This window comes from Nannospalax galili, unplaced genomic scaffold (genome assembly GCF_000622305.1).
Source record: "Nannospalax galili isolate Female #2095 unplaced genomic scaffold, S.galili_v1.0 scaffold257, whole genome shotgun sequence".
NCBI classification, from domain to species: domain Eukaryota; kingdom Metazoa; phylum Chordata; class Mammalia; order Rodentia; family Spalacidae; genus Nannospalax; species Nannospalax galili.
The window spans coordinates 2,780,141-2,797,826 of record NW_008340854.1 but is presented as its reverse complement, the minus strand read 5'-3'; the positions used below and the strand labels follow the sequence as shown (position 1 = coordinate 2,797,826).

At 37.5% G+C, this 17,686-nt stretch overlaps 1 protein-coding gene across 3 annotated transcripts in view; it reads right to left on the bottom strand.

The window, feature by feature from the left end:
* The window catches only part of Eml4 (EMAP like 4), a 159,856-nt gene that overhangs the window by 65,247 nt on the left and 76,923 nt on the right, over window positions 1–17,686 (bottom strand). For 2 of the 3 annotated variants that reach the window (XM_008835861.3, XM_008835862.3), the window contains exons 3-4: window positions 4,152–4,281; window positions 1,174–1,347 (exon numbers count right to left, since the gene is read on the bottom strand). In XM_008835861.3, the coding sequence (XP_008834083.1) occupies window positions 1,174–1,347; window positions 4,152–4,281 (304 nt within the window). The remainder of the gene's footprint in view (window positions 1–1,173; window positions 1,348–4,151; window positions 4,282–17,686) is intronic. The other variant, XM_008835863.3, reaches the window with a different exon arrangement.

Sequence of the window (17,686 nt, the reverse complement as noted above, 5' to 3'; positions counted from 1 at the left end):
GATCCAAAGAGCAATTTAGAAGGGCAAGCACGTTTCCAGGAGACCCTATGAAGCTGAAAAAAAGATTCTGGGACAAAGAGGACACCAAGTCAGATTAGAGCCTTGAAGAGATTGGTTATAAAAAGCTGGATTTCACCACACACAGTCAGAAGGTGCATAACATTAAAAGGCTATATCCACAGGAGACCAGGCAGAGGAATGACACATTTTTTAATAGCATAAGAATCGCGTGAGGCACAGAGACAAAGCATTCTGTAAATGAAAAACATGCATTAATCAAGTGAAGGATATTTTGGATTTTCAAATTTCCATTACAGACTTGGAGCAAAATATTAAAGTACTTAAATAAAAATATATTGTAAATCTTTTAAGAATGGTTGTTATTTACTTTGTTGAAATTCTAACCAGTTCTGGGAATAGTTTAATAGTTTCCTAAAATTCTTAGGCAGAACTATATGATAATAAAATATATAACTAATGCTAAAGCTTGAATCAGCACTTCTAAAACAAGCAAATTTAATTAAGTTGGTCTTAATATTTTTTTTACAAGGTAGCTGTAGCAGTGACCTCTCAGCATGCAGGTCTAAGCCCCGAATTTAGGCTCTCATATGCTCTTAGAATTTTTTTTCCCTTCTCATCACTTTAAAATATTAATTATTATAGATATAGAGAAAAGCTCTCAAATAAGCCTTTAGCATAAACAAGACCAGGTGGAATGAATTAATTTCTCTACTCAAGCAAGAACTTATCCTCCCAAGACCCCAGACTAAAACTGAAATACAGCCACAACAAAGAGCCATTTGTTGAGAAAGACCCTGCAAGTTGAAGGTTGTAATGATGCCAAAATGTGGTGAGGATAATTACACATGGCAATTTTCTACCCATGGCTACAAATTTATGCACAACTGTATAAAAATTACAAAGTATCTTATAATTTTATTATAAAAATATTTTAGAGAGGTTATTTATGCTTTTCTTTTACCAAATTGTAACTTGTTTCTTTGCCAGTTGTAACTGAGAAATTTTAATTTTAAACTTTTATTCCCTAATGTGTAGATTATAGCAATGGGGGGAAAAAAAGAGTCAACATGAATAGCCAAAGTTTTCCCAAGTCACAGAATTTTGATATCTTTACAACCATTCCCTAGCTCTGTACTTGGGGACAGTTAAAACCTTTTGGTGGGAGCAGAACTCTTGCTTTCTGGAGTTTGTCTGTGTATTTGGAGAGGCTGTGGAGAGGGCTGGGGAGAAGGTGATGCTCGAATTTGTGGACTTTGATCATTAGAATGAGATTCCTCTTTTTTTTCTTTCTGTCCTTGTGGTTTTTCTTTCTTTTTTTCTGTACCACTGTAAAATAAAGTATAACATGGAACAACACACATTTAAACAAACTTAAAATTCAAAATAATAAAGTGGTTACTATATAGTTCAAAACCCTAATCATATAACTAATACAATTTATATTGCTCTAACTGAACAAGGAAAAATAATCTTTAAAAAAGAATTTCTTTTAAAAAACCAAAAAGCTAAGGTAATAAGACCGCCTATGAAAACTGTCCTTTTGGATAGAAATTATCTCTTACAAATTTTGTAATTTTGGCAGGTTTCAGAGGGGTAATAGATATGTTCTTAATTGATCCCAACTTCTCTAAAATAAAGGATTAGGGAGACCTGTGGAAACAAACTGATACCCAGGATACACTAATTGCACGTATTTAACTGGCCAAGTTTCTGATTCCTCTAGCCCCCATCAAGTGAGGTTTTCTTTCTGGGGGAAGAGGGAAGGTCAGGTTGTGGTACTGAGGATCAACTCAGGGCCTTACATATGCCAGCTAAGCACTCTACCACTGGGCTACATCCCCAGTCCCCGCCAACAGTTCTATTCCTACCAAAAAATTGGTGATTTACCAAACCTGTTTATGCTAGTTATTTTAATTATAAAAGGTAATAAAGAGAAAGTCTGATAAAATGTTGTTTTGCCAGAGTTTTACATTTCTTTCTCTGCCTTTAAAAATTAAACTAAGAATTATGAAGTTAATTATAGGCATATTATGAAAGATAGTCAGAGACCCATCCTTTGAAAGGAGAAGGAGGCTTGTCCTTTCATAATAAACTGACAAATGAATGTCATATATTTCAGTTGAAATACTTGAGATATTTATGTGTAGCTTTTATGATTTTTCACTTGGACACTTAATAAAACACCTTCTCAATTGCACCATAATTAGCAGTATTATAAAGTGGATGGACTTAAGACTTGCATTTCAATTATCAAAAAGGCAGAAAACTGTCTGTCTACAGTTATTACTGTATTACCTGAAGGACATTTTGTGATTTTACTATAAAGAAGTTATGTTCCAAGAACATCTATAACAAATTTATATAGTATATATACTTCACTATTTACATTACATTAGTTTAAAATGTTGTAACATGATTTTGACTAACATTTCTCATGGATTCAGTTTTGAAATCTTATATTAATTTTGAAATTTTAAAACTGGGGTTGGGAAGATGGTCAGAGGGTAAATGCTTGCTACGTTAAGTATTGAGGACCTGAGTTTGGCTCTTTATACCCATGTAAAAAGCCAGGCATGGTAGAGGTCGCCTATAACCCAGCACTGGAAGTGGGAGGCAGGAATAGGTAGATTTTGGGAACTTGCTGGTCAAAAAATCTAGCCAAAATGGCAAGGTCCAGGTTCAGTGAAAGACCCTGTCTCAAAAGATGAAAGGGAGAACAGAGGAAGACACCCGATGTAGATTCGACTATGGCCTCCACATGTGAGCAAACAGGTGAGTGAGTGCACCTGTATACACACATGCACTCATACACCACACACAGAAGGAAGGCAGGGTAGGTGTGTGTGTGTGTGTGTGTGTGTGTGTGTGTGTGTGTGTGTGTGAATTAGATGTTACTTCTTTCTTATTGGTCCTCAAATTACCCTTAATACATGGGCCACTAGGTAGGCCCACTAAAACTTTTACTTAAAAGCAAAATTCAGTGCCCCTGCATCATAAAGAAACAAAATCAATTGGTCTTAGATCACTGAAATACTACAGTGCACAATACTTGTCACTACAACAGCTATTTAAGAAAATGGCTAAAACTCAACTGTTCTGAGATAAAAGATGCATACAGATTAAAAATTCTCTTACCGATTTCTACTATGAATATTTTATTACAACCTGTTCTTTTCTCCTGAAAATGGGCCAGAGATAAACTAGATTTCTGTAATAAGTTCTAGAAGGAATTCTTAAAGGACTGAAGCTCTTGTTATTTCTTCACCATTCTTGTAGCCACCTGTTTGGTTAAGCATTTCTGATTCCACACTACAAATGACTTAGTCACTGGCATTCCACCAGTACACATGATCCTACTTTTTAGGGGTTTTTTCCTCCCTCATTCATTATTTGAAGAAACCTATTATATACAGTTGATCTTCTATGATCTCTCCAAACTCCATATGGAATAATTTGCTAGAAATTTTAAAAAAAAGTTAAAGGAAAGTTCTTTGAGCAGTATTACTGGACAACAGATTACATTAATTGATAAACACATATAATTCAAATATGTAATAACTAGAACACTGCAAAATACTGCAATGTTAACAACACTAAAACACTGTAGTAATTCTACTGCCCTCTGGTCTCCTACCAGCCCAGCCCCGAACATGCAGACACAGAAACACAGAGGTTGGACCTCAGTTTTATAATTATGGTTAAAGAAAAAAGTTTTAATAGCATTTAGCCTCCCACTAATGTAAATATATTAGAAATTCTGTTTTCCCTGTAAAATGCTATGTATCAAATATATCACTTGCTAAGGAAAATTCACTTATAAAATTTCATTAAGCATATCAATAAATTTCATTAAATACACCAATAAATTCTTGCTAAAAACAAAACAACCAAACACGGCAGAACCCAGGAACTGGGTCTGTCCCTTTAGTAAGAACCCAAAACATCCTAAATATGATGTGGCAGGTGTAATGACTGTAAACAGAATCTGCATAGGCTAGATGTCTCATTCACAGTTACAGAATTCAAAACACGTGCATCTGAATCCCATATGGCTATTCTTTTACTCAGAGGCCTAATCTATCACACATAGTCGTGCACCATCAGTCCCCCTCCCCATTACAAATGGGTACCTTTTAGCAGCAGATGAAAGAGTTTCTTTTCTTGCAATTGAGACAGAGCTGGTGTGACTTGGTTTTCTGTTTATACCACTTCCATTGGTTATACAGGACATAGAAATAGCTTCTCGAAGGCTTGGTTGGCCTAAGAGAGTTAAGAAAAAAAAATTATAACTTCAAAATATTCCTTAAAGAGCAGAGTTCTAAATATTAAGTCTATTAGTGTCTAGGACTAGACAGCAGATTGTCTGCTTTTAGCATGTAGCAGATGATACTATTGTCTTGAGATTTAATATCATCAAAAGAGATCAATAGAAAGCCATACTGGCTGGAGAGATGGCTCAGCAATTAAGAGTACTGGTTGTTCTTGCAGAGGACCTGAGTTCAAAACCTAGCACCCACATGGCCACAAACCGCTCATTAACTCCAGTTCCACGGGATCAGATGCCCTCTTCAGATCTCCTTGGGCACTGCACGACATGGGTGTGCTTACATACATGCAGGCAATACATGTATACACATAAAAATAAACTATATATTTAAAAAGCCATGCTGAGCTAAGATGCAGCTAAGGCCCATCCACTCAGCTAAATGACTACTTTCTACATATAGCAGCTTTAAAGCACATGAGTCAAAGCTGTGCCCTAAGTAAATCATATTTCCCCATGCGCTCAGTCCTCAGATACCATTTCAGTTTTGTTGAAACCATATATTTTAAATCTCTAATACTGCAAATGTCAATTTTAGAATGCTAGTCCCTATTTTTTTGTAAAGCCTAACTACATAATATAACTTCTGTATTCTTCTACAGTTAAAGGAATGGAATAAGGCAGGTATGGTCAAGAAGAATCAAAGCCACAAGATAAATCAGCCTATCTGTGAGTCAAGTTTACTTAAAAGATTTGGGACTGGAGAATAGTTCTGGACGAAGTTTTCTCAGATCAGACGTTGTCAAGCAAAAGCTAGTGTGCTTGCTTTTCCTTACAAAAACACAAAATTAAAGTTTACATATAAATACTAAGTATCTGATATCCTAGAGTATCCCAAACATAGTGGTTAAACTGCACTTTTTACAAACTCCTGGGACTCATTTGAATCATAATTATTAATGAACATCCTTAATATAAAGCCCTAAATCCTACCTCAGATGGGTGAAGCAGAAGAGAGAAAAGGGGAAACCACACATACACAAAAATGAAAAATACATTGAAAGAAAACCTTTCACTATGGTCTATGATAGCTAATTCTTTTTTTTTAATTATTTATTTTTATTTTACATGAGTGCTTTTTGCCTGCATACATGTAAGTGCACCATGCCCACGGAGGCTAGAAGGCATCAGATCCCCTGAAACTGGAGTTAGGTGTGGTTGCTAACAACTATGTGGGTGCTGGGAACTGAACCCAGATCCTGTGGAAGAGAACTGCTGAGTCATCTCTCCAACTCCGACAGCTGATTCTTGATTGCCAGTTCAGTTGGATTGAGAATCACCTAAAAGGATCAGTAAAGTACACCTCTGGGTGTCTGAGGAGGCAGAGGGCAGATCTCTGGGAGTTCGAGGCCAGCCTGGTCTACATAGTGAATTCCAGTGCAGCTGGGGCTACAGGGAGACCCTGTCTCAAAAAGACAACAACAACAACAACAACAACAACAAAAAAAAAAAAAAAAAAAAAAAAAAAAAAAAAAAAAAAAAAAAACTAGATGGTTCTTGTCTTCAGGATATGCTTGTCACCTTTGCTTACCTAAACTAACATGCAGTTACCATCACCCAACCATTAAACATGTAGGACTTAGTATGATCCTAGCCTTGAGGTGACAAAAGTGTGTGTACACCGCAGCCACTAAAATTAAGAATTTCAAGATCTTGCAGAAGCACAACGGCAATGAAAAGGTGACAAATACAGTAACAGAGTGATACCAATAGACTATCACAGAAGTACCAAGAAAGGATGCATAATTCCGTAAGGTTGCTGAGGGACACAGAACTCAAGAAAGACTTCCTGGACATAGGAACAAAGCCTAAAAAGATTAAAAAAAAAAAAAAAAAATCCAATTAAAAGGTAGCTGATAAAATTTCTGGAATCCTATTCTACTAGGTATAAAAAGCCTGAGAGGGCCGGGCATGGTGGCACACACCTTTAGCCCCAGCACTTGGGAGGCAGAGGCAGGGGGGGCTCTGTGGGGTGAAGGGCCGCCCGGGCTACCTAGTGAGGTTCCGGGGCTCCAGGGAGGCCCCGGCTCCAAAAAACCAAAAAAAAAAAAAAAAAAAAAAAAAAAAAAAAAAAAAAAACCTGAGAGAACATGACAGCTAAATGGTTGTATATCTGTACTGCTTACTTTTTTTTTTTTTAAGTGCTGAGGATCAAACTCAGGGTCAAAAGCATCCTAGGCAAGTGCTCTATTACTAGGACATATCCTCAATTTGCATTGCATAGAAAACTCCCTGGTGAGTATGTAAATAGATTTCAGAACAGTATGAGATGATAAGGCTCTGAAGCAAGAACTGGGAAGGAGAAAAGGAAAGAAAGACTTTTAAGAAGTATAGGGCTAGGGGTTAGAGAGATGGCTCAGCAGTTAAGAGCACTGATTGCTCTTGCAGAGGACCCGGGTCCGACTCCCAGCACTCACATGGTGGCTGACAACAGTCTATAACTCTAGTTCCAGATGATTCAACTCCCTCTGCTGATCTCTGCGGGCACTGCATGATATGGGTAGGTGCACTTACACACAAGTAGGCAATACACTCAAAATAAAGTATTTTAAAAATGTAGGGCTTAAAAGACATGAGTTCAGTTTTGGTACATGCTACATTACATTTATAAATTCTTCAAGTGGAAGACTATAGAAATGGATAATTCCAAAGTGCAGACAGAATCTGTCTATAACATAGATAATTTGGGAACTGGCTCTAATAAGTGGCTGTTAAGTCTCTGAAGTGTGGACCTCACCTCTGGCAGAGAACTTTCAATTCAAGTTTAAGTTCCTCATTACTAGGTGTGTCCATAGCACTTTGATACTTTAATACCAACTAAATAGTTTTATCATTGACTTGTCTTCCTTTTAGGGCAAAGCCTGTCTTTCTTTCTCTTCAATACCTAAAGTATATGCTAGTAACCTGAAAAAGTGAAGGAACAAATTATTAGTAAGTGGCACAAAGTAATATTGACCATTAAGCACTTAGTATGTGTTATGTGTTTTCTATTTATAGTTATTATTTAATATTCACCACAATCCTAAAAAAAGACCTATGAAGAAACTAAACCCTGGAGACTAATTAGCATGCTCGCAGCTTTATTACTGTAATAGGCAGTAACATGAAGATCTGAGTCTAAAACAAAGATTTTAAAGCAGAGAAAAGGAATTACTAGAAAGTGGTATCTTGAGTTGTGCAAGTTTAACAAGAATTTATGAGATGGAGTGGGGAAAGGAAGCTCTAAGAAAGAATAACATTAAAGAGGCTGGGGATGTAGCTCAGTCAGTAGAATGATTGACTCATACGCAGGAAGGCCTGGCATCATGGTGCATGTCTGTAATCCCAACACCCAGGGGATGGAGGCTGGAGGATCAGAAGTTCAAGGTCAACTATGGTTCCATAGTGAGTTTGAGGTCTAGCCTGGCATACATGAGACTATCTCAAAAAAGGAAAAAGGACCAAAGAGATGGGTTAGTTGGTAACATGCTTGCCACACAAGCAATAAGGATCCGAGTTCAGGTCCCAGCACCATGTAAAGAGCTGAATGTGAGGTTGCACACTTGTAATCCCAGTCCCTGGAAAGGCAGAGCTAAGAAGATTTACTGGCTAGCAAATTTTAACAAATCAAAGAGCTCCAGGTTCAATGAAAGGCACTGTCTCAAAAAATAAGGTGGTGCCCAACAGAGGACAACACCTAGAATTAACCACTGGTCTTGACATGCACACATACAAATGTATACTCTAGAAACACAAAGGGGAGGGGAAGAACAGCAATGAATAATCAAGTGTCCCCCCAAATATTTATATAAATACACAAGTTTTAAAGATAAAAATGAGACTTTCATCATCACATTCAATTGTACATTTCAATTGTACATAACTCTTGGTATTTAGAATACTTCACACTTGGATAAAAAGCATGAATGATCTCCCAGGGTAGAGGAAATGAAAAAAAGAGAAGCAGAAAATGAAAAGGAATTGCAGGTGAAGATTACTTCAGTTGAGAAGTTTAAAGTGCAGTCTTTGAAATTTTGAACAGTAGGAACTAAGTTAGGAAGAAGAAACACGTTACATACATTTATAACTGGAACACTTCATTAGCCCATCTGTCTGTCTGTCTGTCTGTCTCTTTCCACTCTTGGCTTGGCCACTGTAAAGCCTGACTATCTTATAAGACAAGGAAGCCAACAGCGACTTCAGGGACCAAAGGTACAAAAGTAGTTCTATTTCTGAGAAGCAACCAGGCTGAAGAAAAAGAAATCTAGGCTCTAAGTATGTACACCTGGAAGGTAATTTAGTTTTACTCAGGTGGAAAGCACCATAATGCCGGCACTGAAAGCCAATGTAAACATCTGTACTTTATGTAGGAATACTAATCATTATGGTTCATATTCCTGGATGACGGACTCAAGCAGGTAACCTTTATGACCTTAGTCTCAGTGTCTAAACACTAATCAATTTCACAGTGGTCCAGACTTACAAAATACAGATTTACATATTCTAAGGCTCAAAATCTGAACTCCTTCTTGCCTGTCCATATATAACTTCTAATTCTTGCATTTTTCCAATCTCACCCTTAAAGCAATAAATTTCCTTTATCATAACTTCCTGTTTCTGTAACTTTGTTCTTTCTGTATTTAACCTAACAAGCATTTATTGACCCATCTTTTCTAGCTACGGGAACAAAAAAAATTTAACTTCAAATAGTTCATAATCTAGAAAAAACAACAAATATAAATGTCAAAAGAAATATATAGGGGCTGGAGAGATGGCTTAGCAGTTAAGAGCACTGACCTTGCAGAGGACCCAGGTTCGATTCCCAGCACCCACGTGACGACTAAGAACTGTCCTTAACTCCAGTTCCAGGGGAATCCACAGATCTCTTTTGACTTTCGCAGCATGTCTGTGACATGTCACATACATGCAGGCAATACACTCATACAAAAAATAAAAATAAAATATTTTAAAAAAGAGAAATGTATAAAAATTTAAGACAACTCTGGGGCTGGAGTGATGGCTCAGTGGTTAAGAACACTGGTTGTTCTTGCAGAAGACCTGGGTTCGTGTCCCAGCACCTACATAGTGGTTAACAACCGTCCGTTAACTCCAGTTCCAGGGGATGTGACACCCTCTTCTGTCCTCCACTAGCACTGCACAACACAGGTGCACTTACACACATGCAGGCAATACACAGTGGGTGTGGTGGCACAAGCCTTTAATACCAGCACTCAGGAGGCAGACGCTGGCGGTTCTCGGTGAGTTCAAGGCCAGCTGGGGCTACAGGGAGACCCTGTCTCAAAAAGACCAAAAAACCCCATTCATACACATTAAAATGAATAAATTTAAGAGAACTCAAAACAAAAATTACATCACTTTAAGGAAATAATCTGTAGTCTTAAAAGATGGGTAAAATTTTGGTCAAGAAAAGGTCAAGGAAGATGATTACTCTGATACTACTCCATGACTCCGAATATCTTTTCCACATCTCACTTTCTTCACTGTCAAGCTTCTTGTGATCTTTCTTGATCTGGTTACTTCATTCTTTAAGAAGAATGAGGACAACACTCTACCCTCCCCCCAATCAAACGCTGTCTTGTCTACTTTGTAATTATTTCCCTTTTCCTCTTGTCTCATAGGAAGATGCACTTTAAGTCATTTTAACTCCTACCCACTATTTTTCAAAAGTGGATATAATAGAGAAGGCACTGACTCTCATAGCAGAATGGCCATGTGACAAATGCTGCTTGGTCTGAGGCAGTAAATACCAATATATACCTAGAGACGAAGAGGAACTCAGAAGTCTTCAGGTGTTGTCCAAATGAGGAGCACTCCCTCATCCTCTGCCACAAGTACTAGTCATTTTAGTTCCACCAAACAGATTTACAACTTCCCAATCTGAAAAATGCAGTTTACCTAATAACCTTCTTGACAACTTATGAAAATTCTTGCCTTCTCCCACATGTTATCTGAGGAAACAAATGACACATATCTATGCCTTTACACTAGCCTAAATTCTACATAATGTTTGTTTTCAAGAACTGACCCCCTACTCTATTTCATTATTTTTTCCTGTTAATTTCTCAAGTGACAATTATAATGCTCCATATCTTTTATCAACAGTTTCCTCAGTTTGTATAACTGCTACCTTCAGATAAATTTGGCTCTTTTATTTCTTAAGCATTCTGTACTAATAGCTTGTCTTTGCATAATACCACTGGGGTGTAGTGTCAAATTACATTCATTTGGTCACCCCCAAGAGATCCTAATGGTTTTCCCAGGTATCAGCTGTGGCATAATTTCTCTTCCTCGTAGTTAAAACTGCCAAAGTGTTCTAAACCTTTCTTTATGTTCCAAAGTACAGGTATTTTTCTTTTGGCAAGGATCCAGTTACAACTGGTACACATATTATGAACATATGTCGTCAAAAGGAAAGAATTCTCTGAGAGAGAAGGTATATAAGAAACTCAAATGACTGGCCATCTTAAAAACTTGGGAAAATGGGACTGGAGAGATGGTTCAGCGGTTAAGAGCATTGACTGCTCTTGCAGAGAACTCGGGTTCAATTCCCAGCACCCACATGGCAGCTATGAACCGTCCTTAAGTCCAGTTCCAGGGGAATCTGAAGCCCTCTTCTGATCTCTGTGGCACTGCATGACACGGGTGCACTCATATACACGCAGGCAATACACTCATACACATAAAATAAAAATAATAAATAAATTTTTTTTTAAATCCTGGGAAAACTTTCTAACTTGGTTAAGTGTCCTGGCATAACATACGCAAGAAAAATATCAGGCTTAGCTTTTAAGTACATGGTAGAAGATAAACTAAAAAAAGAGAACTAAATATACTGTAATAACTAGTTAGGTGTACTATTGATCTGAGCATTTACTGAATAGAAATACCACTATGATAATGACAATAGAACTGCACTAAGCCATTTAGGTACACATCATTAACACTTAGTGGGCTCTATACCTGAGGCCAAATTATGTTCCTCAAAACATCATTACCTACCAAAGCTATGTAACAGTCTTCAGCAACAGTTAAAGGTTGACCAATCTTAACCACAGCTTCATAAAATGGTTCTAGCCTATTCATTCACAAAGGTTTAATCTAATTTCTAAAGAAAAATTGTCTTTAAAATGGAAATACTGTAAGACCAAGAGATGATCATTGTTATGTCAGTAATTTATGCTAAAGTGAACACAGTAAATACTCTTGACCTGGGAAATCCAAGCAATGTGGCCAAAACTGAAACCAAATCCACACACCCTCAAGTCTTTTGCAATATTTGCATAACCAATGAACATCCTCCTGTATAGTTTAAATCATTTTTTACATTATTTAAAATACCCAACCCAATGTAAATGCTTTGTAAGTAAAAGTTATATTCTATTGTTTAGGGAATAATAACACAAAACCCTGCATATGTTTAACAGAGGTGCAGCTTTTCCCAAGTATCTCTGAGCCACTGTTGGATGAATATACAAATGTAGATTCTACTATACTTGATTCTAATTTCACAGGGTGTTGTGGAAAATCTTGTGACTGATTTTGCCTTTTGCCTTACATACCTATCATGCTGGAATGCATTGCTTCCTGTTTAGAAACTGAAACTTATCATGCTAATAGGGCATCTGGCCCACTAGAGTGTAACAGGATACTAGTTTGCCATGCTAATAGGGATCCCATATGCTGTGCTATGATTGGACTATTACCCTTATATAAGCCCATACTTTCTTGCAATAAAGCAGATCTGTGTCACTGAACCTGGTCTCCTGAGCCTGAATGCAGCAATGCTGGTGCAGACTCCTCACCAGCCCTGGGGTCTGGACTGGATGACTGATTGGAGGAACTGAGAGAGCAGGAGAGCGGCCATAGCCGGAGGAGAGCAGCCACAGCCAGCAACCACAACATGGAACTAAAAAAATTCACGTGAGAGCCGCCCAGAGTATAAGAAATTATTTTATTTTATTTTGGTCTTTTTGAGGCAGGGTCTCCCTGTAGCCCCAGCTGTCCTGGAACTCACTATGTAGACCAGGCTGGCCTCGAACTCACAGAGAGCCACCTGCCTCTGTCTCCCAAGTGCTGGGATTATAGGTGTGCATCACCATGCCCAGTCATAATTTTACTTTTTAATTGAAGTTTTATTGTATTTTAACAAGCATTTTATGAAAACATACACTCATTTGAAGTTTTCTGCTTAAAATATTTATTCCAAATATTTATTAATATATTAATTCTATTTAATTTCAAAATTGACACCTGATTTTAAAATTGCTTTGATAGTGTACTATATACAAATTCTAAGATATGAACCTATTTAGAGTTTTAAATAACAAAACTTATAAAACTTTAAGTATTTCTCTCCATGTCTTCTAACCAGTTTTGGAAAATGTCAGGCAAAAAATTTCCATTAAAGAGAAATAAGTAATTAATCTTAATAAGCTATGTTCATCTATGTATTTTTTCAATTATTATAATCAGCAACTCCCATTAATCCATTTTATAGCCAGTTTGTGACTAAGTAACCAAGTTATTCAAAGAATTATCACTAGTGGACCCTATGTTATAAAAACAGCAAAGTAAACATACAATGTAGAATTTTAAGATTTAATTTTACTATTTTAATTATATGCATGTGTCTGGTTACACGCATGTGAGTGCAGGAGCCAAGAGAGATCAGAGGCACTGGATCCCCTTGGAGCCAGTTACAGCACTTGTAAACTGCTCAATATAGGGGCTGAGAGCTGAACTCCTGCTCTTGACCACTGAGCCAACCTATCCAGCTCCCAAAGAAGAACTTTAGAATCAAATGAAAGATTACTCTATAATTATTAACAAGATTTAAGTTGTATTATGTGAAAAGGAAAGAGTTCCAATGTAGCAACAGCAAGCAGGTGGCTCCGTGGCTTCAGAAGTAGATAATTCTCCACTTAAGAGCCACTAGCCAAAGGAATCCTCAATTCACTTCAAAGGTATTATGAATAAGGACAACTAGAAAAGGACTACTTACAAGAAGTATCATCCTTGGGAATCAAACTACAGGCATTTAAATGCATTTGTGTTTTATGATACTGAGATGCAGGCACTAATAAGTTACTGATATATTAGACAAAAATGTCACATATTTGCTAAACTTTTAAAAAATCAATCTTAGGGCTGGAGAGATGGCTCAGTGGTTGAGAGCACTGTGTACTCTTATAGAGAACCCAGATTTGAGTCCCATCACCCACATGGCAGCTAACAACTGTCCAAAGCTCCAGTTCTGGGGGAATCCGATGCCCTCTTCCAGCCTCCATGGGTACTGCATTAACATGGGTGCACTTACATGCAAGCAAAATACGTACATAAAATAAAAATATACTTTTTTTTATTGAAACACTTTAGTAAATAAACAGAAAAAACATTTTAATTTCCCCAACATTCAGGTCTTATTAATTTTCTCAATTTCGTAAAGATTACAATGCGGTATTGTTTTAGCACAGCAAAATTTTTAGATATTTTTAAAGTCTAACACAACTAAAGTTCTTGAAATAATCCATTTAAAACATCAAAAATCGTTCAGTAGGTATCATTAGTCAAGAGAAATGCAAATCAACATCACACGGAGATGCCAACCTAGCTTAGTTGGTATGGCTAGCATCAAAACAACAAAAATAGCCTTTAATCCCAGCACTGGGGAGGCAGAGGCAAGCAGATCTCTGAGTCCATCTACATAGCGAGTTCCAGGCTAGCTAGAGCTACAGGGAGAGCCTGTCTCAAAAAAGACACAAACAAAGAAACAAACAAATACAAACAGCAAGAAAGAGCAGAAAGGCTAAGAATGTAACCTGCTATAGCCATTCTGAGAAAGTGAAGCTACAAGAAAAACAAACAAACAAAAAAAATCAGCCAAAAACCTTTCAATCTAGGAATCCCATGACTGGTATGAGTCTGGAGGAACTGAAAATGAGTATCCCAAAAACAACTGCACTTGACTTTTTTAAACATTACCATAGCCAAGGTAAGAAATGGGAAGGAGGTATGTGCATTAATAGATGAATGGATTTTTTAAAATATATTTTATTATTTTTATTGTATATGTATGAGTGTATTGCCTGCATGTATGTGAGTGCACCCGTGCTGTGCAATGCCACAGAGGTCAGAAGAGGGCATCGGATACCCTTGGAACTGGGGTTAAGGACAGTTTGTAGCCGCTATGTGGGTGCTGGGAATCGAACCCGGGTCCTCTGCAAGAGCAGTCAGTACTCTTAACCGCTAACCCATCTCTCTAGCCCCAGAATGGATTTTTTGTTTTTAAAGTAGTATTGTTATGATTTGGGTCTGAAATGTTCCCCCAAATCTTGGATATTGAAGGTTTAGTTTAATGCATCAATGCTCAGAGGTGGGACTTTAAAAGAAGTGACTGGATATGAGGACTCTGATCGCCCCACTGCCCAGAAACAATGAAGCCAAGTGCCAATGGACTGGAACCTCTGGAACTATAGGTCAAAATAAAGCATGTGTATGGATGTGTGCCCATGTGTGGGTATGGGTAAGTGAGTGAAGGAGCCCCAGAGACCAGAACAAAGTGTCTGCTTCCCTGGAGATGGAAATGTAGGCAGCTATGAATGGCTAGACGCAAGTGCTGGGAAAGAACTCCGGTCTTCTGTGAGAGCAGTACATGCTCTTAACTGCTGAGCCATTCCCCCAGCCCATAATAATAATAATTCTTTTAAGTTGATTTTTTTGGGATTTTTCCAGAACAATGGAAAACTGATTAACATGGACATACATCAAACATACACACAATTGAGTATTATTCAGGGAATCCTGAGGCTGAAGAGATGGCTCAGCAGTTAATAGTACTGGCTGCTCTTCTAAGGACCTAGATTTGGTTCCTAGCACCCACACGACAGCTAACAACTGTCCATAACTCCAGTTCCAGAGAACCTGACGCCCTCTTCTGGCCTTCATGAACACTGCATGACATGATGCATTTACATACATGCAGATAAAATAAAAAATAAAAAAACTTAAAGAAGGGGCTGGAGAGATAGCTCAGTGGTTAAGAACACTGTTCTTACAGAAGACCCGGGTTTGAATCCTAGCACCCACATGGCGGTTAACAACTGTCCATAACTCCAATTCCAGGGGATCCGACAAGTCTCTTCTGTCCTCCGCAGGCACTGCACAACATGGGTGCACTTACCTACATGCAGGCAATACACACATAGACATAAAATAGATAAAAAACTTGAAAAAACAACTTAAAGAAATCTTTCATTTGCAGTAATATGTATGAAACCTGAATGACAGTAAGTTCACTGAAATAAGCCAGGCATTGAAAAACAATAGCACACATTCTCATGTATACATGGAAGCTAGGAAGTTTATTTCAAAGACAGAGAAGAGAATAATGGTTACCCAAGCCTGAGAAGTGTGTGATAAGAAAGAACAGTTTGTACATGCAGGGCACAGCTGGATAAGAGGAAGTAACCTGTAATGGGCTACATAGCATAGGAGGATAATTATGGTTGACAAAAATTATTTGAATATTTCAAAGAAGCTACTAGAGAATTTTGAATGTTTCCAACACAAAGAAATAATAAATGTCTGATGTTACAGATATGCCAATTACCCTGATCTTAGAATTACACATGGTATACATTTGTAGAAAGGTTACAAGGTACCACAGAAATTATCTGTCAATTAAAAATAAAGATAAATATTTTAAAAAACATTGTAGACAGCAAGGAAACACTGTACCACTTTCTATTACAAGACTTAATACACTTACAAAGACTTAAGCTGAGGGTACAAATGACAGTTACAAACAGAAAGCTTGCTCTTCTCTCATTATACGAGGCTTACCCACCCTATAAAGGCCATATATATTAACTGACCTTATTCCTCATTATACTCTAACAACTCCAAAACCCTCTTATAAAAACCAATCCATTGGGGCTAGAGATATGGCTCAGCTGTTAAGAACACTGGTTGCTCTTGCAGAAGACCTTAGTTCGGATCCAAGCACCCACATGGCAGCTAAAAATCGTCCATAACTCCAGTTCCAGGGGGATCTGACGCCCTCTTCTGACCTTCATGAGTACTATATGAGACTGGTGTGCTTAAATACATAAAGGTAATACACTCATATACATTTTTTTTTAATTCATGCTGGATGTGGTAGTTCACACATTTAATCCCAGCACTTAAGAGGCAGAGGCAGGTGTATCTCTATGAGATTGAGGCCAGCCTGGTCTGCATAGTGAGTACCAAAGCCAGCTGTGGCTACAGAGACCCTGTCCCAAAAAACAACAAAAATCCAATCTATAGGCAAATTAATTTTTCCTGATTTGACCTTGGCAGTCTTCAAAGACAGCTCTCATTTATAAATAAATAAAATTTAAAAAAAAGAAACAATATAACATTATCTGAAGTGGTTCCTATCAAGTCATTTGCCAAACTCTAACCCATTACCTGCCCACCCCTGAACCTTTCTAGCAGCTACACATCCTCAGGGTCACTCAACATTTCTTCCATATCCATGGCCTCCCATTCTCCACTCTAAGCATCTCATTTATTCTCTTCTTCCACCTAACTACCACTGGCCTTCAAGTTAGTATCCTCTTGTAGCTACTAGCACCTTTTCCCCTCAGGCAATTGATCTGAAAATGAGTCAGTGCTTGTAATTCCACAATTCTCTTTGATTGGAGAATTCCAACTAAACTTCCCCAAATATTAGATTTTCCATTCTACTATTCCACTAAAATTGCTGACACGAATCATTGTGTTCTGTTGAAATGTTAGAATTCCCAATGGAACCATCCTGGGCTTTCTTTCATTTTACAAACCTTTCTATTGCTTCAGTTCTCCTGGATAATAAGCACAACAGCCCAACTTCTCTTTGCTAGCCCAAAGTGGCAGGAAGATCATCCCTGCACTTCAGCCATCTGCATGTGCCTATTCACATACCACCACCTAGATCTCAAACTCAGTATTCAAAAGCTGGATTCATCATCTTTCTTCTAAATCTTGGTTAACTGTACTTTTTTTTTTCATATAGAAAAATTCATTTCTAATGCAACTGACATTAAGACGTTTGCACATGCGTTTCTAATCTCTATATATCTGATTATTACTAATCACAGTAAGTTACTTTCTGAGCTCCTTGGCATATGAGCATGGATATAAAGTCGTCAGGTAGATTTCAATGGTAATGTTTTTCACATCTACTAATTATTAAGGAGCAAATTTTTATGCTTTGAAGAATTATTTTTTATCATTTTTAAAAAATTTTTAATAACTACATGATTAGAAGTATTTCAATACAGCTTTTAACATATTCAGTAACACACTCCAGAGCAAGAG